General features: G+C 42.3%; 1 protein-coding gene across 1 annotated transcript; it reads right to left on the bottom strand.

The window, feature by feature from the left end:
* Nucleotides 1-16,465: 16,465 nt before the first annotated feature.
* PMAIP1 (phorbol-12-myristate-13-acetate-induced protein 1) lies at nucleotides 16,466-20,909 on the bottom strand. Its single transcript, XM_024754934.1, has 2 exons — nucleotides 20,698-20,909; nucleotides 16,466-18,127 (listed from the first exon to the last, which is right to left on the bottom strand). Exons 1-2 carry the CDS (start codon nucleotides 20,753-20,755, stop codon nucleotides 18,021-18,023), a joined length of 165 nt encoding a protein of 54 aa, XP_024610702.1. The 5' UTR covers nucleotides 20,756-20,909; the 3' UTR covers nucleotides 16,466-18,020.
* Nucleotides 20,910-20,920: the final 11 nt, after the last annotated feature.

The following is a 20,920-nucleotide window of genomic DNA, read 5'->3' on the forward strand; positions in this document are numbered from 1 at the left end:
TGTTACTGTAATGAATTTTTATTTATAGATCTTTTTCAATGTTGAACACTTCTTGCATTCCAGGATAAGACTGCTCAACCTTGGTATGTTATTCTCTGATACAATACTACATTTGACTTGTGAATAGTTTGACTGTTCCTGAGTTGGATCCTTTGGTAAGTGTAAGTAAAGTGTTCTTCTGAGTTCTGTGAGCCATTCTAGCAATTATCAAACCTGAGAAGGGGGTTGAGGGAACCCCCAATTTATAGCCAGTCAGTACAAGTGTAAGGGCAGCCTTGGGGGTCTGTGCTAACTCCAGGTAGGTAGTGTCAGAATTGAACTGAATCCAGAGAACTGGAAAATTGCTCGGTGGAAGGTCAGGGGGACGGTGGGCGGCAGCAGCGCCCACACACTTGGTGTCAGAAGCGTCATGCGTTAATGCGGTTCAGAAGCCAGTTATCTCAGACGCCAGTAAGCTGGGGAGACAGTGCCCCCTCCACTTCCCCCGGGGCGCTTACGCAATACCAGCTGAAGTGGGGAAAGCAAGTGAACCTCCCTCTCCCCTGTCTTTCTTCCTACTCCATTAGGAAAGCCTGGATGCAGCGTTTGGTTTTTGTTTTCCTCACACCCCAGGCAACTGGCTTCCACTCACTTGGAAGAAGAAGAATTTCTTCTACCGCTGGAACTAGAAACTTTGCCTTGAATCCAACTCGTTCGGTCAATTTTACAACACCTATTTTTCAAATGAGAGCACTGAGACTTTGACACTTAAACCTAATTTTCCCAAGTTCATACAGCAATGTGGTGTCAGAACCTAAAAGTTGTGCTCTCTGCTCAGTTAAATTCAAGACAGTTTGCTTTAAGAAGGGATCTCTGCTTTCAGGGACCACTACTCCATCACCCCCCCTCCATATAAGGCCTTCAATTATTCTCCACACACACTTACCTATCCCTAAATTCACCCACATTTGGAAAGTTCCTCTGGTTCAAAATTTCATTGGGAAGGCTGATGTTTTCAAGTGCTGTTAGAGCAGGGGAGAAGAAAGGGAACCTTCCCTTTAGCATGAAGGGAGAACTAGAAGGTTGGCAAGGACAGGGCGTGCTTAGTCTTCTGGATGTGTCCTGACAGACCCGACAAGAGCTCTTTGTGAAAAGTCAAAGAAGAGAAGGTCCCATGGTAAACAGCTGTGTCCTCCCCTCCCCCAATCTTATTCACCTACCTCCAGAAATAAGTTTTATTCTGACTCGGCCCCAGAATTTGAGTCACGGACACACCCACACATACTTGGCAAGTCTTGGCCTAGATGTTCTGCCTGCTCAGACCTCTAGCCTTCTCTAACTGCTTGGAGATTAAGCTTGGTCTTTCTCACCGATCACACGGTTCTTTCCTCTTTAAAACAACAACACTGCAGCTCAGAATAAAATTGCCGCACGCTGCTTTGTGTGGCCCGTGGGGCAGGTCTGGAGAGCTGGGCAAGATATCCAGGGCGGTGATTGGGACAATGGGTTTGAAGTGTGGGTCTTTCCTAAAGCAGGGGAATTCTGAGGCACCTGTTAGGAAGCGTACCTGGACTTGTGAGTCTCCAAGACTGGCACTCATTTTCTTGTTTCGGCCTCTCGTGCAACTGTCCTCATGTTTTAAGTTAACGTGTTAGCTTTCTTCACAATGATAGTTTCCACTCTTCCTGAAAATGTGATGCCAGTTCAGAGAGACATGGGCAGCTTTATGTCCACAGACAGTAATAATACCTTGCTAGGAATGGATAACAATAATAGCACACACTTATGTAATACCTACTATATGCCAGACACTGTTTTAAGTTCTTCCCGTGTATTAACTCGTTTCATCCACACAGCAACCCTAGAAGGTCAGTCCTGCTATTACCCCTGTTTACAGATGGGAAAACTGAACCACAGAGAGGTTAAGTACCTTGCCCAGTGTCTCACAGCTAATGAGTGATGGGTTCATAACCAGACTTGATACTCTTTGCTACCACACAATTCCTGCTTCTCAGATGATTTATTTCTGAACAGAGCTCAATAGTCTCAGGCATCAGTGGAAACCGAAACCATCATTCAGACCACAGGAGCCTCCCATTCTCTGACGGTTGTGACGGGTCCCAAATACAAACACAAAAAATGTGAGACAGGCTTTTGGTCCACTACTCGTTTCTGAACATCTTCACAGCAGTAAATTTGTGAGAAAAAAAAAATGGAGGAAATTAGTGTACACACGGATTTTGAAAACTTATTGGGAAAAATGGAATTCTGTTTAAGAAATGCAGTTGACTATTTTCTGAACTGGTTTATAGACACTCAAAACAACCTAAGTCTCCTCTATAAAAGATCTAATACCCTTCATAACAGAAAATAATGATTTGTGCATTATTTATATTTATGAAGACAGTTCTCTGAATCTCTGTTTAATTATAAATGCAAACATAGAATAACAACCAAAAAAAACTACACAAATTTCAAACCATGAGACATTTACCTAAAAAAAAGGTAGGAAGATTGTTTTTCCCTCCCTGACTCTCTGATCTAGCATCCCTAACTTCCAGGAAAAAGGAGATAGCTAAACCTTCTATTAACTAGGTACTAATTTTGAATATGATTTTTTTCTTTTCAATTTTTTCACTGTGGTATGTACCATATATATCTAAGAGTGTTTAAAACAATTAAAAAAATAATTATAAGTGAACACTTGTGAAACCACAACTCGTGACTAGATTTTGGGCCAGGGAATATAGCTGGAAAGGGTCACATCACTTCCACCATGGACAGACCTGCCCACAGAGAGCTCCCAGGGGGGATTCTCCAATCTCTCTCCCCTCATCTGTTCTCAGGAATATGATAAAGTGACTGAATTAGTTTGCTCAGGCTGGCTTAACAAATACCACAGATGGGATGGCAGAATTTTTTTTTCTCACAATTCTGGAAACTAGAAGCCCCAGATCAAGGAGTCAGCATGTTTGCTTTCTCCCAAGGCCCCTCACCTTGGTTTGTGTGGCTTTTCGCTGTGTCCTCTCGTGGTCTTTTGTCTGTGCATGTGCATCCCTAGTGTCTCTTTATGTGTCCAAATTCCCTGTCCTTATATGGACACCAGTCAGATTGGATTAGGAGTCACCCTGAGAGCCTCCTTTCAACTTAATCACCTTTTTAAAGGTCCTAGCTCCAACACAGTCACATTTTGAGGTACTAGAGGTTAAGGTTTCAACATATGAATGGGGGGGGACAATTCAGCTCATAACAGTGACCTTGAAGCCAAAAGATAGCAGAGCCTCAAGATGGAAGGATCCTGGGTCCCTGAACCACCCCTTGGAAGAGAGAAGACTAGAGGACCTCTCAACCAGGAACATCAGCATTAGACTTTACGTGACCAACAAATGAAATTTTCATTTTGCTAACTCAGACTTTGGGATTGTTTATAACAGTGAGCTTACACTGAATAATACTCAAGTGAAAGAAGACTCATCCATCCCCTACTGAGTTTATCTCATGAAATCTGGTATTAATATACTAGCTTCAGGTGATGACAAAAGAGCGCAAACAAAGAGAACTGATTCTCAAGTTGTATCCTCCCAAATTGATTTGGTGAAATTGACCATGCACATTAGGTTCTATAATGAATTAAAACAGTAATTAACGCTAAATCATATGAATAATTCATACTAAATATTCTTTAAGTGCAACAAATAGTTCTGGTCTTTATGTGTGCCTGAAAGCATCACAGAATTAACACTTCTGAATTAGTTACTCTGTAGGTGTTTGGGAAATTGATCAAGCCTCACATTCTGATGGCTTTAGGATCTCTCCTAGGTCTGTTGAAGTGACAACTGGAAACAGAGGGCCTGCCAACACCCGATATTCTTCTGTTCAGAGGCAGTAAATTAGAATTTTAAGAGAAGAACAAAAGGAACTAGAAAGGCACCTCCCTGACAGCTTAAATGTCCTCTGCTGCTGAAAGGAGGATTTCCCACAGTGAGCTGTAAGAAGATCCTGAGCACTGATTTGGGATACAGGCAAGTGATGCTTATGGACAGTCTCCCTGAACAAAAGGACACCTAAGGCACGTAGGAGATGAAGGATGCTCGTGAAGAAAGCCGGGAGCCTGGAGGTCCCACAGAAGCTCCCTCACAGCTCCCTGGAGTTGGAGACAGACAGTGGGACTACAGCCGACCCTGCTACTATCCACATCTGCTCCCTGGTACCCGGCCTCACTGATCTCTCCCCTCTTCAGGTCTTCTCTGTCTCGGGCAACTTTATTTCATCTTCAGTGGTGGGAGAACTGGCTCTGCTTAACCATCTCTTCCTCCAAATCTTCTTTATCTTACACCTGGTTGTTGGCTTTTGAAACCAAAACCACAGTGTTTTCTTGTTTCTCTGGTTCTGTTAAGACAGTTCTGCCTGGACGCAACAGAGCTTGGTTTCTGTCTGCCCGCCAGAAGGAAGCTCATGAAGTACCCCACGCAAAACCCAGTCAATATATCACAGCATCTCCCTGCCGTGCTATCAAAATAAAGAGCTGGAAAAATGTCGCCCTCATTTATATTCAGTTGGGGAAGAAAACAGTGAAAGAAAGCTGCAAACATTTACAGGCAAAGACAACCTGTCCTCCTGTGGGAACTCTCAGCAAGAAATCCTACAGGAGGATGGGGTCACACTGGACGTGACAGAGAAAACTGCCTGCCATCAGGTAAAATGAAACACTCCTCAGAGACAGCATGAAGTTTACAGGTCACCAGGCACTGGTGTCCTCTCGCAAAAGAAGCGTAGCCCTGTTTGGTGGCATTCCATAGGTACGTGTCATCTAGGGTGTTCAAGTCTGAGCTACAAGCCTGGAAAAAGCTTCCTGTTTAGATGACAAGGCAATATTTAGCAAGGTTTAGAAATACTACATTTGACATAGAATTAAACATTTGCCAGTCCGCGCTGGCTTTTTCCCTTCTGTTTCACAGCAGGTTGAACAAGATAAACGTCAACCTTATAGAATGTTTAAAGCATTAAAAAGTTGAAATGATATACAAGTGGTCAGGCCTCAAGACCAGAACATTCGACAAGGCTCTTATCATTGTGAGACATTTTGCATTTGAGAGTATCAGGAAGTGACAGGTGACTATCAGTATTTTGGCCGCAGCTGAGAGTATTATTTAGGGTGGGTGGAATCCTCAATTTTTTTCACCCTTTCTTTGAAGATGGAAGGCTCTGAAAAAGACCAGAGGATCTTCCTCAGATTCAGAAACAGCCAAGGATCAGCATAGACATACACAAAACAGCACTAAGAGCTGCTTCCTGACACGGCGCTTAGTCCAGGGAATCTGAGCAGGAGATGGTAAGTGTTGCTGAGGTGGATTTGGGGGGCATTTGATCCGGTTTATTGCTTCATACAGTACATAGAATAGGTGGCAAATCATAGGACAGTTAGCCAAGATCATGAATCTTTGATGGGAGTTAAGGAATTACTCATCCCCCAACCCTCCCCCTCCACCCTGACATTTTCTCCATGTGGGAACTAGCATCCGGAGAATGAATGACTTTGCAAGTTCTCCCAGCAAGTTCATTGCAACACTTGGACAAGAACCTGGTTCTCCTATCTCTGAGCCTAAGGTTCTCCCCACTTCAAACTCATCGCCTCTGTGATGGTCGTGGGCTTTATCATAAAAGTCACCAACTGGCCATGAGCCAAGACATCTTCCTTCACCACAAGCATACCTTTTGCATGACGGCCCGGCTATCGATATAGTCTGCACAATGCAAACTCATGTGAAGGACAATACCACAACCGTGCGGAGTTCTGAGACAGGAAGCTGGATGCACCGCACATAGTGGGTGCTGGATAAGTAGTTTATCAATGAATAAATCAATACTTGAATAAGGTACGGTGTGTTATCAGGGCATTAGACACACAAGGAGCAGCCCTTGATGTATTACGTATTTCTTAGGTCTAATATACTTCAAATACTTGGCTGACAACAATAAACTTATTAAGAATGCTAAACATAGACCCCAAATTCGGCTCACTCTTGTGTTCAAACACTTTAAGTCAAGCACCAAAATTCAATATTGTAAATCAACTATGCTTCAATTTTTTTAAAGCGTCAAAATTCAGAACATACGGGATGAAATGAGGGCTGTAATGAAAAGATTTTGTCATTAAAATACTCTTAAAATTATATTAAAACATTAAAAAATTGTTTTCAACATATTGAGTGCTTATTTTTGCAACTGCCATTATAGGTAAATTTCTCCCCCTTTTTTATACCTTTCTGCATATTCTGAATTTTAAAAAAATTTTTATTGGAGTATAGTTGATTTACAATGTTGTGTTAGTTTCAGGTGTGCAGCAAAGTGAATCAATTATACATACACATATATCCACTCTTTTATAGATTCTTTTCCCATATAGGCCATTACAGAGGATTGAGTAGAGTTCCCTATGTTATACAGTAGGGCCTTATTAGTTATCTATTTTATATATAGTAATGTGTGTATGTATGTATTCTTTTTTTTTTTTTTTAGCGGTACGCGGGCCTCTCACTGTTGTGGCCTCTCCCGTTGCAGAGCACAGTCACCAGAGGTGCAGGCTTAGCGGCCATGGCTCACGGGCCCAGCCGCTCCGCGGCATGTGGGATCTTCCCGGACCGGGGCACGAACCCATGTCCCCTGCATCGGCAGGCAGACTCTCAACCACTGCGCCACCAGGGAAGCCCTATTCTTAATTTTTTAAGATTAAAAATGTAATTTAAGAACAGCAGACTGGTATAACAAACTAGTGAGTATAACAAGAAAGAAGCAGACTCACAGATACAGAGAACAAACTAGTGGTTACCAGTGGGGGGAGGGGAAGGGGGAGGAGCAAGATAGGGGTAAGAGATTAAGAGGTACAAACTACTATGTATAAAATAAACTACAGGGCTTACCTGGTGGCGCAGTGGTTGAGAGTCTGCCTGCCGATGCAGGGGACACGGGTTTGTGCCCCGGTCCGGGAAGATCCCACATGCCGTGGAGCGGCTGGGCCCGTGAGCCATGGCCGCTGGGCCTGCGCGTCCGGAGCCTGTGCTCCGCAACGGGAGAGGCCACAACAGTGAGAGACCCACGTACCTAAAAAAAAAAAAAAAAAAAAAGGAAAAAGCAGACAATGTTGAGAATTAACTGAAAAGGGTAAAGTATGGTAGTGGCTGTCGCCTGTCAAGTCCTAGGTCCTGGTGATACGGCAGACACAGAAGGGCCAAGGCCCCTCCCCTCAGAGGCCCTCCATTCTAGAGTGGGTATGGGAGTGTTAAAAAAATCAACAAATCTATATCAGGTGGTGAAGAAGGATAAAGCAGGGCTGGGGGCTGGCAAATGATGGCGCAGGTTTTAAAAGGATGCTCACAGAAGGCTTCTCTGATAAGATGCTATTCAAGCTGGGTCTAAAGGGACAAGCGAGGGACAAAGCGGGGGACTATTTAGGGGACCCTGAAAGTGATCCAGATGAGGGATGACAGTGGCCCTGACTGCAGGAGAACAGAGAAGGGTCATCCTCAGAAGGTACAGCTGACAGAACTGCCAATGGAGCGGCATAACGTGAGATGGAACGGAACAGGAAGGTGCCCTGGCGGCGTCAAGACACCTGAGTTTGGCCTGCGTGCACTTCGCTTCAGAACTAGCCAGCTAAAACCCAGGTATCTTGTGAAAGGTGAATGCAGCTGCACTTTTCTGAGCACCTGTTACTCTTCAACACACCACCCTCAGCTTTCCCTTGTCTAGATTCACAACAGTCCTGTTATCTCCATTTTAGAGAAATTATACTTGCAAGGTGCTTAATGCAGGAGCTGGCACACATCAAGCAATGGGAAAGGGTAAACTGTTTTTAAAGCAGGGACCTAGAGGCAGTATTTAATCCCTCCCCGTTCCCCGGCCAACAGTACAGTTCCTATCAAACCTGATGTAAGACCCTGTCGCTTAAAATAAAGCAACCGGGGAGGTCTCTGGTGCTCAGCTACCCTCAGCCCCACCCTGGAAGGCCCCGCAGTGTGACTGAAGAACGCGGTCTGAGTCATCCCAGCTGCCGGCAGGGCAATTTTAAGTCCCACAGGGCCCTGTGCCTGATGAGATCCACAACACCCCACACCCAGCTTTCCTGCCTGCGGAGAGATAAATGACAAAGGGGAAAACCGTGTGTGTTTCTGGGTGTCTGGACAATCAACTAGGGGACCGGGTCTTCTCTGAGCCTCTATCCAGCTTTGATTTACGTATCGATGGCAGAGAGAACCCTGGCTTCTACAATACCAGCCTGCAGAGAAAAGCAGAGAAGTGTGGCTCGTTAGATTATTTGTGTGGGTAGCTAATTAAACAATGAAAGCGATTTCCATATCTGACATAAGAAGGTGAAATCCTTTTCAATTCTGTTAACTTACCTGTTTGTTTGTTCCCCTTCACTAGCTCTTTTAAAAAAATAAAAAAGACACTTCCTGATGATTACCCTGCTGAGTCACCCAACAACTGTGGCCCGTTTTCAGGATAGGATCAACAGGTCTCTGAACAGGTTTATGTTCGATGCCCCATCCTCAACACCTTCCTAGTTGTGGGGATGGTTGCTTGGACTCCCCCCCTCTCACCGCAGCCCCTTGGAAGCTATGCAGTGTCCTTCTCTTTTGTGCTCATTCTTCCTGAGTGCATAATGGTATAGGGAGAGGTGGAGAGAAGCCTCAGGAGCCAGTCCCCCTCTCTCCCCTCACACCCTGTGCAGTGGCAGAATCCACCAGTGGCTTACAGGAAATTCTTGAAATATACACCAGAAGAATCTCAAATCATAATAGTCATGGGGCTCAACAGACTCTAGTTCATCATGCATTTATTCTTGTTGTTTCCTCTGAGAGAAATAAGCTAGCTAACTTCTTGTTCTTTAAGATTCATTGTGGTGGTGGACAGACTAAAAATGGATCTCAAAAATACCCAGTTCCTGGTATTTATGCCCTAGTAATCCCTTCCCCTTGCGTGTGGGTTGAACCTAGGAACTTGTTTCTAATATCGCAAAAGTGATGGGATGTCTCTTCCATGGTTAGGTTATAAAGACTGTGACTTCCACCTTGTTCTCTCTCTCTCTCTCTCTCTCTCTCTCTCTCTCATTCTTCTCCAGTACTTGCTCTGATAAAGTAAGCTGGAGAGGCTCATGTGGCAAGACATTGAGGGTGGCCTCTAGCCAACCACCAGTTAGGAAGTGATGTCGTCAGCCCAACAACCATATGAGAGAGCTTGGAAGTAAATCCTTCCCCACTTGAGCCTTCAGATGAGACCATGGCTGTAGTCAACACCTTGACTGAAATCTTGTGAGAGACCCTGAAACAGAAGATTCAGCTACTCTGTGCCTAGACTCCTAACCACAGGTACTCTGAGATAATAAATGTGTATTGTTTAAAGCTACTAAATTTGGGGGTAATTTGTTACAGAGAAATATATAACTTATACACTCATCTCAGGCAACCTCTCTTCCACGAAGACTTCAATACCTCCTGCCAAACACACACACACACACACACACACACACACTCACACACACACACACTCTTTGTGAGTTTCAGAGCTCCCTCAGCACTTTGTGTTCACCCCTTAGCACAATACTTAAAATATTAATTGTAATCTTCTGTTTTTGTCTTGGTCTCCCCCCTAGAGAGACATGTGTTCTTTATATCTGTAGTATCAAATGTAGTTGTTGGCACATATGATCGAAATTATTTTATGGATGAATAGATAAATGAATGAGTGAATGAATGCCATTTTGCTAAGTGATGCAGGGGATTGAAAAATAAATTAGATCTCTGTTCCACCTGTAGGAGCTTATAATCAAGTTGGAGAAGCAGACATAAAATTAACATAAATGTGAATGAAATCAGTGTTGTGTCATGATAAGAAAAATGTGCTATGGGAACATAAAAGATAGGCTGTCCTTTCTGATTGGGGAATCTGAAAATACTTCTTGAGGAAATGACTTTTGACATTGGCCTTGAAGGATAACAGAGCTTTGAGCAGCAAAGATGAGAAGGAAAGGAATCCAAAATTAATGAAAACTACAAACAAATCCTAGAATGTCAAGAAATCAATCTAGCTGGAGGACAGAGTCAGGCTAGTGCCCATGGGGAGAAGCCAGATGGAGATGAAAATTGGAAGTCAATTAGCTTAAAGGGGCACTTGAGGTCATTACTCTTAGAGAACATGTTGAAAGCAGAACCTTGGGAAACTGACATTTAAAAACCAAGAGGAAAGAGGAACTTGCTAAAAGTTCAGAAGACTTTACATAAGTTTGAAGGAGGAGGTGAGGCTCAGAGGTTGGACATGATGCAACATAAAAAGAGGCCTTGGGATGTGGCAGCTGGGTTGCTAGTGACCTTTAAGAAAACAGTATCTATGAAAAAGTGGAGATGGAAGACAGATTACAAAATGATAAAAATAGAGTATGCTTGAGGAAACCAACCAAGGAAGAGTAGCCTTCGGAGAAGCATCCCAGTGATAACTTGGTAGACCTCCTGTTAAGATTTTTGAGTCTCTGGTGATTTTGTGACCAGAGTTTTAGTGAAAAAACTCATCTAACAAACAACATCTTTATTTGAAATAAAAAATACCTGACCCTATCAATTTGTCTATACCTCTACCAGTAATATGCCAACATAATTACTATCAATTTATAATGTCTTGCTTTTTGGTAGTTCAAGTACTCACTTTTTATTCCAAACAGCAGTTCATTGGGATATTAATTTGCCTACTTTGGGGGCCTTGCTCTTCCATGTACATTATGATTAAAATTGCAGTGGATCTATAAAAACTTTGCAAAAGGATTAAAATTAAATTCATCATTTAATTAGATTTTCTTGAACTGTTTTCAAAAGTTTTTAAACTCCATCACAATCTTGCATTCTTTCTGGATTCTTTTCTTTACTCTTTTTTTGCCTTATAAATTATCCCTATTTTTTAATTGTGTTAAAAGTATATTTCTGGTGTACAAAATGGACTCATGCACTTTAATGCTATATCCAGCCAACTGCTTTAGTCTCATTCATTTTAATAGTTTACATTTAGATTGTCTTGTATTTTCTATGGTGACAATCATGGTACCTGCAAATAAATGGCAATTTTCTTCCTTTATAACTCTTTTATTTTTTCTAATTTTACTGCGGCGACTGGAACTCGAATAGAACCTTGAATACAAGCTCTGAAAAAAAGCCAAAACTGACCCTACCCGACATTTTTCTTTTCTCTAGTGAACAACTTCACAGCTTATAACTGTTAATTCTGGACCATTTGTAAATGTTTCATCTGGTTTTGCTCATCTGTGTCCTCGACTAAACTGTAAAGTCCCTAAGTCAGGGAGGCTGCTTTCTTCATCTCTTCACTCAGTATGTACTTAATAATTCCAGTAAACCCATGATAACATTCACTTTTCGTAAACTCTTTGTAATCCCCCAGAGTATTTTTTTCAGCAACCATTTGTTGGGAGCTTACTAGCTGCCAGGCCCTGAGCTGAGAGCTTTGCATTCAGGATCTCTTTTAATCCCCTTATGAACTTTTTGATTCCACAGGGCTGGGAGTTATGACTACCATTTTCTTACAGATGAGCCAAAAGTGGGATATAGATTACTTAGAGGGAGAGCCTCAGAGTTAAATCGACTAAAGATACACTTGTAAGCACATTACAACCACACAAGGGTGACCAACTGTCCTGGGCTCGCCCAGAACTGAGGCCATTTCCAGGACATGAGACTTGCAGTTTTAAAACCAGGCACACCAGGACCAGAGAACTTTCCATCGTTTTCAGGGATGAAACAATAAAATGTTGCAATGATAAAAGGGGCCAGGAGCTGTGTCCCTTCAGGAATATTTATTATGAAGAGAATTCCGATGTAACTGTAATATGATTGGGGTTGAAAATTATAGTAGAGTATGTTTCCAAACAGGTAGAAATATGCACTTTTTCATTTCACCAGCTTATTCTTGGAAAAGTGTGGTTGACGAGTAAGCCACACCTAGAGCCTATTACCACCCTTTTCCCTCCTTTATGTTCATTAAAATCTGGAAGAAAAGCCCAGATTTATCATCCTGGCTGGTACTTTCCCAGGGCCCCAAGGAGTCATCTGTGAAGTATTAGCCTGATTTCCTCATATTCTTCTATAACCACATTTTGAAAGTTAAATGAAAGTTTTAGTCTTGATTTGCTAATTCTCACAAATCTGTCCTTTTTGATGTGACACCAGTAAAAACTTCAAAAGGAGGAAAGGAGACTTTCTCACTTTAGTTACAGGTGCTGTATCGTGTCGCACGTCTCTTTTTTTCAAGTTGTGATGTTTTTCCTCCTCTTCTCTCGGATGAACTGATTAACGTGTACGCTGCCTGAAGACAGAGGATCTGGGAATCTCTTAATAAAACGTAACCTTCATAAAACCAGAGGATTTCATAATCCACACAACCACCCATTCCTCCCTGCCTCTCCACCGTTAGTCCGAATGGATCATGCAGAACCCAGACTGGTTAATTTCGATGTTCTCCATTGTTTGGTTTTTTTAATAATGGTGGCACAAATTTCTTCTTCCTTCCTCATTACTGCTTAGCTTTGCTGAAATCGGGCAGATACTGGAGGCAGCCGACAAAACACACAAATTGCTGTTTTGACTGGATTCTTTGAATCCTTTTCTTTCCCATTACAAATAGCTCCTGCAGGTCTGTCTCAGTAGGTGCTTGTTTGGGCGTTAGCTGGTAAAATGCGAGCCAGTGGGGAGTGTATCTTTCAGAATTCATTCCACACTTGTCCAACACCAAATCCCTCCCGGGATGCGTTGCGGCATCACCTTCCCTGCTGGCTCACCCAGGTTTCTTGGAATAATGTGAGCCAGCTTCCTGGGGTTGCATATGCATCGCTGGAGGTTGGGGAGCAATCGGCAGCAGTGCTGAGCTAAAGGAATTCCAACTGGCGAGGCACTTATCGGTATTTTTCATTTATCAGCTGGTTTAATAATCAACCTTCAACCCTCAAAAAACTCAGGGGTAGAAAACCCTGGCTGCAGGCACTGGGCTGGAAAACAACTAGCTTTGCTCTGAAATGAGGACCCCTCCCCTAACCCATCCTGCTGGCAAGAGAGGAGAGCTTTGAGGTCAGAAAGGCACAAGTTCAAATCCTGTGTCTTCTGCTCATTTGCCAGTTAACTTTGGGGAGATTGCTGATTCGCTGAGGCAGTTCCCTTCACTGTAGAACAGGAAAGATTATCGTATTTTCCAATAGAAAGATTGCAAGCACTAACTGAAATAATAAGACTAGTGTTTCTAAAATGTCAGGCCCATCATGGGTGATCAGTAAATGGTATTTATCTTGAGGAAGTTTTGTTCACAGAAGGACAGACTCAGAGTAGCCCTATGGAAACCCTACGGGTGGACGCCACTCAGGTTCCCTATAGGCAGACTTGACCTCTGTCCTCCAAATGAACAAATTTTCAGTTTCATCTCAGAGGAGCGCCCACACTTCAGAACCCCACAGTTGAAAAGAGGCTTATCCAAATCTAGTCCAAACTAACTCTTGAGGTGATATTGTGTAAATCAGGACCGGAATTTTTATATGAATACGTGAAGGGGCTTCGGGAGATTCAATAGTATTGATGAAACCTAATACGTACGAGGGGACAATAAATGTTCCGCCATCCCTGAGAGGTTACAAATTAAAAGCAGATGGTTCCATCAAGGGAAAAGCTGCCACTTCCTCTCCGGCTCCACCACTGCCCTACCGCCTTCCTACAAAAGGTTTCATTTTAGTCTAATAATCTTAATTGGGCAAGATCTTCCATAGCTCGGTAAAGAAGCTAATATCTAACCTTCCATTTTGAAGCTAAAGTTAAGGACATTCACAGAGCGTGACTGAGCCAGACGTCAGGCACTTTCTTACCTCATTTGATTCTCAAGATGGTTTGAAATAGGTGTACTTTACACCATTTTATAAGAATCTAGAAATCAAGTAATTTATCCAGAGTTCCCCCAAGAGTAAATGGTAAAATAACTGACGGATTTGAAAGTCAGGAGCCAATGACAATCGTGGGCGGAGGAACTTTGTGGTTTTGACAATAGCTGGCTGAAGATGTGAAGCTGGAAATGAACAAATCTCAGAAGCTCCATCAGAGACCGTTGGTGAGAGAGCATGACAAAAAGGAGAGAAGACTTTTTCTAAAACACTAGAAATATCAAGGGGTTATTTTGTTTATTCTATTTTCAACCCAAACCCAAGCCCAGGCTCCACGCACTGCGCAGTTTGTAATCACAGAGAGGACTGCAGGAAGCAGTCTGGGACCCGGACTTCTAAGTAAAGGAACCCCAAATCCCGACCTATAACTCTCATCAACTTTCTGACTTTTCTGGTGTTCTAAAAAGTAGCCAACTGGGGCTTCCCTGGTGGCGCAGTGGCTGAGAGTCCACCTGCCAATGCAGGGGACACGGGTTTGTGCCCAGGTCTGGGAAGATCCCACATGCCACAGAGCGGCTGGGCCCGTGAGCCGTGGCCGCTGAGCCTGCGCGTCCGGAGCCTGTGATCCGCAACGGGAGAGGCCACAGCAGTGAGAGGCCCGCGTACCGCAAAAAAAAAAAAAGTAGCCAATTTGCAAGAAGACAGTAAGTGGGTGTGACCATCTGACTCTGAATTTGTTAAAGCAATTTCTGAAAGCCCATAAAAAGAGAAGCTCCAGTTAGTGCCTGGTTTGATGGACAAAGGTTTTGCTCTTGAACCATGACCTGTTACATAAGAATACTCAGGTGATTACACAGCCAGGTGTGTTCTGTCAGGTGACCCCCAACTATGTTCAGCCTCGTATAAGAAGCAGCCCTGACAGAGTGACACCACTATCAGGGCAGCCAGAGCGCATGGGGGAATTCTCATTTCCCAGAAAATACAAGTCCGAGAAGTTCCTGCACTTAGAATCAATGTTGGGGAGAAGCATCTGGATGATAGTTGGTTTTTTGTTTTTGTTTTTCTGGGGTTTTGGCTTTTTACATCCACTCTTTTACTTCTTTTAGCAAATCCTTCAGTTCTTTCTTAATACTGTCTGAAATGAGGGGAGCGGGTAGGGCTAGGAGTGTGATGGGAGACCTTCTTCAGAGCCCTTTGTCACCCCATTATGTGTTTCACACCACGAGGAACTCTGCAGATCTGGGTCTCTTGATTTCAGAGGAATGACTCTGGCTTAGACAGGCTATCTCACTCAGGGTCACACAGCTCAGTAATGGTTTTGCCTTGAGAGTCTGGCTCCAGCATTCCCAAGTGGGGTGTCTTTGCCTCTCATCACTCCCCATTACCATTCTCTTTTCAAGGTGTCAGTTATCTCCTGGGGCATCTTTCTGTCTGTCAAAGGTTTGAGGAGTTTGACAGGATAGTCACCATTTATGCTGTTCCTGCCATGTTGTGTATGTATGTGGGCAGAGTTATTGCAAGGGATTAAAAACCCCAAATCACAGGCCCCAGCGTCTTTAGAGAACAACTTGCTTCATTCATAGATACATGATAGATGATGGGTATATAGATGCTTTTCAAATATACAGACTTTGAGATTTTCTTTTAAATATAAGTACAAATCAAAAAGTATTTTTAATTCATAGTAGCTATTTGTCAGTCAATAGATACAATTATGTGGACATCATGTGAATTTTTTACATTAAAATAGAGTTCTCAGAAAATAATTCTCATACCTGAAGATTGTGAAGTGTGCCTTAGCCTTCCTGTGTGATGCCTTATACAGTATAAAAGAGCATCGAGGGTACTTTAGCAAAACTAACACCAGTGGCTCAATTCTGGTTATGCAAAGAGGCCTAGGGACACGGCCACGGACGCAAGTTCCTCTGCCAGTGACCCTCACATCAAATCACACATTGACCCCACCCTTTATGAAGCCAATCTCCCCTCCTGCTCCAGTTCTGTAGCTGTCATCTCCCGTTCACCTTCCTCCCTCTTCCCCTCTCTCACCATTCAAGGGAGGCAATTTACATCCCAGGACTTCAGCAGACTCAGAGGGCAGGGGCGGGTTGGTGATGTGGATTTTAGATCAAGGCTACAAATTTGGGGTATCTTTTGAGTTCTCACTCAAACAGGAAGGCCAATTGCACCACACCTACTTCTGCACATGACTAGGTTCAGATGACGCAATACTTGCTGCTCGCCCTACCGCTAATTAGATCACGACTCTCTGTAGGCTACTTTAAATAAATCACTCTCCGGGCATTAACCTAAGGTATGCAGCCGCACTCAAGACCTATGCCTGCCATTAATTTCCTATGTTTCACTACTTCCTTTCCCAATTAAAGTATAAGTCCCCTGACAGCAGAAATCACGTCAAATTGCCCTGTATTCCCCACTCTCACCACACAACTGGAACGAAGGAGATGGTTTGGTCAGAAGGTAACTGCTGATGGAAGTCAGTTAAAATATTCTGGTTTCATAATGAACACTCAGTAGCTTACGTGATGAAAAAATAAACACACAGAAAAGAATGGTGGTAATTTTAATAGTTTACAGTATCAAATTTTATATGTATATATATATGTATAAATACAGTTACAGACCATAAATATCCCCATGGCAAAATACCTGCCACTAGGCAGACCCCCCCCAAAAAATCTTTGCAACTAAATAAACTAACAGCTTAAGTAATACTGAAGAAAAACAGATGCTGAGGTAATTTTTCATCTAAAGTGACTACACCCTATATTAAAACATTCTTACTGTAAGAGTTCAAGTAGTTATGAAACCCTTGTCACAAAACCCCCAAATGCAACTTTAATATATAGTTTCAAACTAAACAAAAAATATTTTAATTATAAATAGGTAAAATAAATAAGATTATTCTTGCTGAAAATCAATCATGACAGTATTATTTCTTTTTTTATATATCTGGGGACTTTGTTGATAGCCTGGCCAAAAAAACAATAGAATTCATGAAAACTTTCTCAAAAACTACATATTATTCTAATGCCATATATATATATATATATATATCTTCAGATGAATATATGTATATGTATATAAATGGGATTTTCATTCTGGATGAGCAATCTGTTCCTTTAAAACAATATATATGTATCCCAAAAATGAAAACATGCTTAATTTCTCTTAAAAGATCACTGTTATACAATGCACACTGACCAGTATGAGAAGGGACATTTTACAGATTTTAGAAACTTCTTTAGAAACACATTTATTTTCTTACCAACAGTTACGTTAGAATATTTGTTTTACTAAGTTCTAATTACAGCAGTAAAAACAAAAATCCGTCACTTATTTTTCGTTATTCCCGGTTACGCAAAAATCCCCATGTTTCTTTATCTTTTAATATTCAACCTGCAAGAATTCCACTGGCACCAAGTAACACTTCAAATTTTTTCAAATCATATAATTTCCCAGTTAAGGCCCATAGGAACACATTTAATAAAAGGCCATCTGAACAGAAACCATACATTTTGAGTAAAAAGAAACTATCAAATTAGTTTATATTTTGTAGTGACCTATGAAATCAACATTCACTATGACAGTCAGTGTTCTCAGAAAAAAATTTTACTTTTAACAAGATAATATATATAAACCAAAGATTATACATTGTTCTGGAGTTGTCATCCAAAAGTAGAAACAAACATTGAACATGTTCTGTTTCTTGGCCCCTGCCCATAGTCTAATCATTTGTCAACTCCTCATACACTGGGCAGCAACCTTTAGCAAAAATACTAGAACAAGTCTCTAAGCAAAACCAAAATGTATAAATAATTAATTTCCTATTTTCAAAGTTCTTCCATTCTTGTTTTAAAATAAACGGTGTTTTTTTTAATGTTCTCACATCCCAAACGATGACTTCTGGAAAACCTCCAACAACAATTCATTTTTGATGTATTCATCTTCGTTTCCAAGGACATCTGAAAGCAAGTGAGAGCTCCTTCACGTTGTTTGTCTCCATTACAAGGCAGTCTCTCCTCTAATTGATGAAGTTTGCACTTACTGGGGAATCTTCCGTTTGAAAGGAGCCTCTTCATTCTTCATTCGAAAGCTTCTAAAGTCAGGTTCCTGAGCGGAAGAGTTTGGATATCAAATTCAGAAGTTTCTGCCGGAAATTCAGTTTGTCTCCAATTCTCCTGAACTGAATGGCACACTCAACTTCAGGATCTGAAGAGGAAAGCGAAACATCAAAGTTACACTGACAACACTGCAAACTGCAACCAGCAAGAATGAATATGCCCGTCCCAGGGATGAGTTGAGTATTTATCCCATGAAGCATTATCTTAACTTTATGTATACTTGTTTTCTGAATGTGAGAAAGGCTACTTACACACACACACACACACACACACACACACACACACACACACACACACACACGCACGCACACACAGGCACACACGATATAAACGAACACGTGGTGACTCTAAACAACAAAAAAAAGTTAAGGCAAGAATAAAGACATTTACTTTGCAATCTTTTTTTTTTTTTTTAAGCATCCTGGATGAGGCAAATGTTATCTTACTTTCAAAATACAGACATTTATGTCATACACCACAAAGAGAAAGTGAGTCTTTGCCAGCCTCAGGTGATGTCATCCTTTTCTTTCCCACGTAAGATTGGTTAGGGAAATAAAAGTCAAATTCTAAACTCTTTTATGTTATTTTCCAGTACAATTTATTTTGTAAAGGGCAATAGTTCTGATTATGTCCTCATAATAGGTAAATCTAAATGTATTCTTATTCTCATTTAAACAACTCTGAAATTTTCTCGTGAAAGACTCATAAAATCTTATTCTAAAATTAAGTCCACATTTTTAAAAATAACTTAAAATTTACATCTTACTCTAAACCAAATTCTTCCCAATCTGTACCAATCCATTGCCTCTGTGGAAATGAGTGAAGCACAAAACAAACTAATGTTTAATTCACATGTTTACTATTTTTTTATGATTAAGGTATTGCAATAAACTGAATATTAGGGAAAAGTAATGTTTATAATCTAATTTCTAAGTAAACTTTTAAAGTAAATGAAGTTAACACCAAAACTGTACTGATCCATAATTACAATTTCCTTGTATATTTCAAAGAGCAATTCAGCTTCTTTTTGGTACACTTCGATATCATGATTAGGATCACTGAAAATCATTATGATTACAAATTAAAATCTGATTTATTTTGTAAACAGACCCTGCAAATACCCTATTCAGGCTCAAAATAAATGAAAACCGTAAATATATACTAAAGTGGATGTTTAAACCTACATTTTAACCAATTTCTCTTTTTACAAGAGCTGGGGTAAATTTTTGTAATTCCTAAAAAAAAATTCATAATCCCTAACAAGTTCTTTTCAGTGAGTGGGATATAGTAACATACAATCCTAAAAAAACAATTATCATTCAGGCTACCATTTTAGAAGCCCTGAATTGTAAGAGAAAAAATTACACCTTTCATCCAAAAAAAAAAAAGGCAGAAAATAGCACCTAGTTGTTTCCTTCATCCTTTTTGTTACATCTATAAATGTAACCATGTGTGGTGATGGATGTTAACTTATTATGGTAATCATGTCACAATGTATACATATACCAAATCATTACGTCATACACCTAAAACTAATACAGTGTTATATGTCACTTATATCTCAACTTTTTTACATGTCTTACCATCTAATCAAGTTTAAGAGGGACATTTCTGCTGTCGCTTATTAATGGGGACTGAGTTGGATCGTGAAGGTTATGCGGTTTTTCACAACACAGCCAGAACTCTCGAACATCACGAAAGGTAGACAAAGCTTTTTCCCTCCCAAACAAGAGCTAGAGAGAGCAGCCTGGTGCCAGTTTCGCCGTGGTCACATTGGCAATGCACCACTTCCTTTGCACGCCCCATGGGCTCTATAACATTACACTAAGTTTAAAAGGGGCCTAATACCGTCTGATGTAACAGCAGTATGAACCACACAGATTTCCAGCCCACAGTCTTACTTGCCTTCTTTGCTACCGACCTGAAGTTATTCGATGGGGCTACATGTGACGGGGAAGGGCGTTGGAATGGATGGATTAAAAAACATTGCGGACAAACTCCTGTTCTTCTCCTATCCCATTTCTGTAACTAATTAGGGATTGTTAAAATGTTATACTTTTAACAAAGAAGCAAGGCTGTCTAGGCTTCTGACCTCGGTGTTCCTTGCGGGGCCTCCGTAACCCTCCAACAGTCCTTTGTGGAAAAGCTGTGATAGTACCAAGCGTCATTACCGCTTTTGTTGGTGAAACAGAGAGAGCACAGAGCAGGGCACTCACCAGAGCCTGGACTCCGGAGGAAGCGGGCCTGTCTCAGGAAGCGCCGGGAGGCCGTGGCTCCCGGAGCCTCTCTCGGCCCCGGCCCCACCTGCCGTGACAATTACTTTCTCCGCATGGCTGTAGCCCGTACTTGCATTTTCTCCCCGTGGCCCCGAGACAGGGCACGTGGGGGTGGAAGGCAGGCGAAATAGAAGCGGCTTTTGGCATCCGCTCAAATGCAGCTGCATCCCGATCCCAGAGCCGGCTCCCTCCCCCGCCTTCTCCACGGTCCGGGGTTAAACCCCCGAAGAACATTCTGGAGGCGTCCCTAAAGCACGTGCAAGGGAGCAGACCCGGCCCGACTCTGAGACCCTGAGCAGACGGGCTGACCCTGGCCCGACCAAGACCTCGACCCCGGCCCCCGCCTCGGCCAGGATCCCCGCGAGACCCAGATGCTCCTTACCTGCCGGAGCCCGCGTCGTGCTCTGCTGAGCGCTCTTACGAACCCTCCTTCCAGGCATCTCTGTAAGCAGCCGCCGGGAACTGTGCTACAGAATCCGGGAACTCAGTCTTCCAACCCTGGCACCTTGGGTCTGCAGGACTCGGGCTGTGCGCGGGGCGGACGGGGGAACGGAGCCGGAGACTGCACACTGCCTGCCTCCGGGAAACTCTGAGGTACGGGCGCC

The sequence above is a fragment of the Neophocaena asiaeorientalis genome, unplaced genomic scaffold (assembly GCF_003031525.2).
Source record: "Neophocaena asiaeorientalis asiaeorientalis breed wild unplaced genomic scaffold, Neophocaena_asiaeorientalis_V1.1 scaffold124, whole genome shotgun sequence".
NCBI classification, from domain to species: domain Eukaryota; kingdom Metazoa; phylum Chordata; class Mammalia; order Artiodactyla; family Phocoenidae; genus Neophocaena; species Neophocaena asiaeorientalis.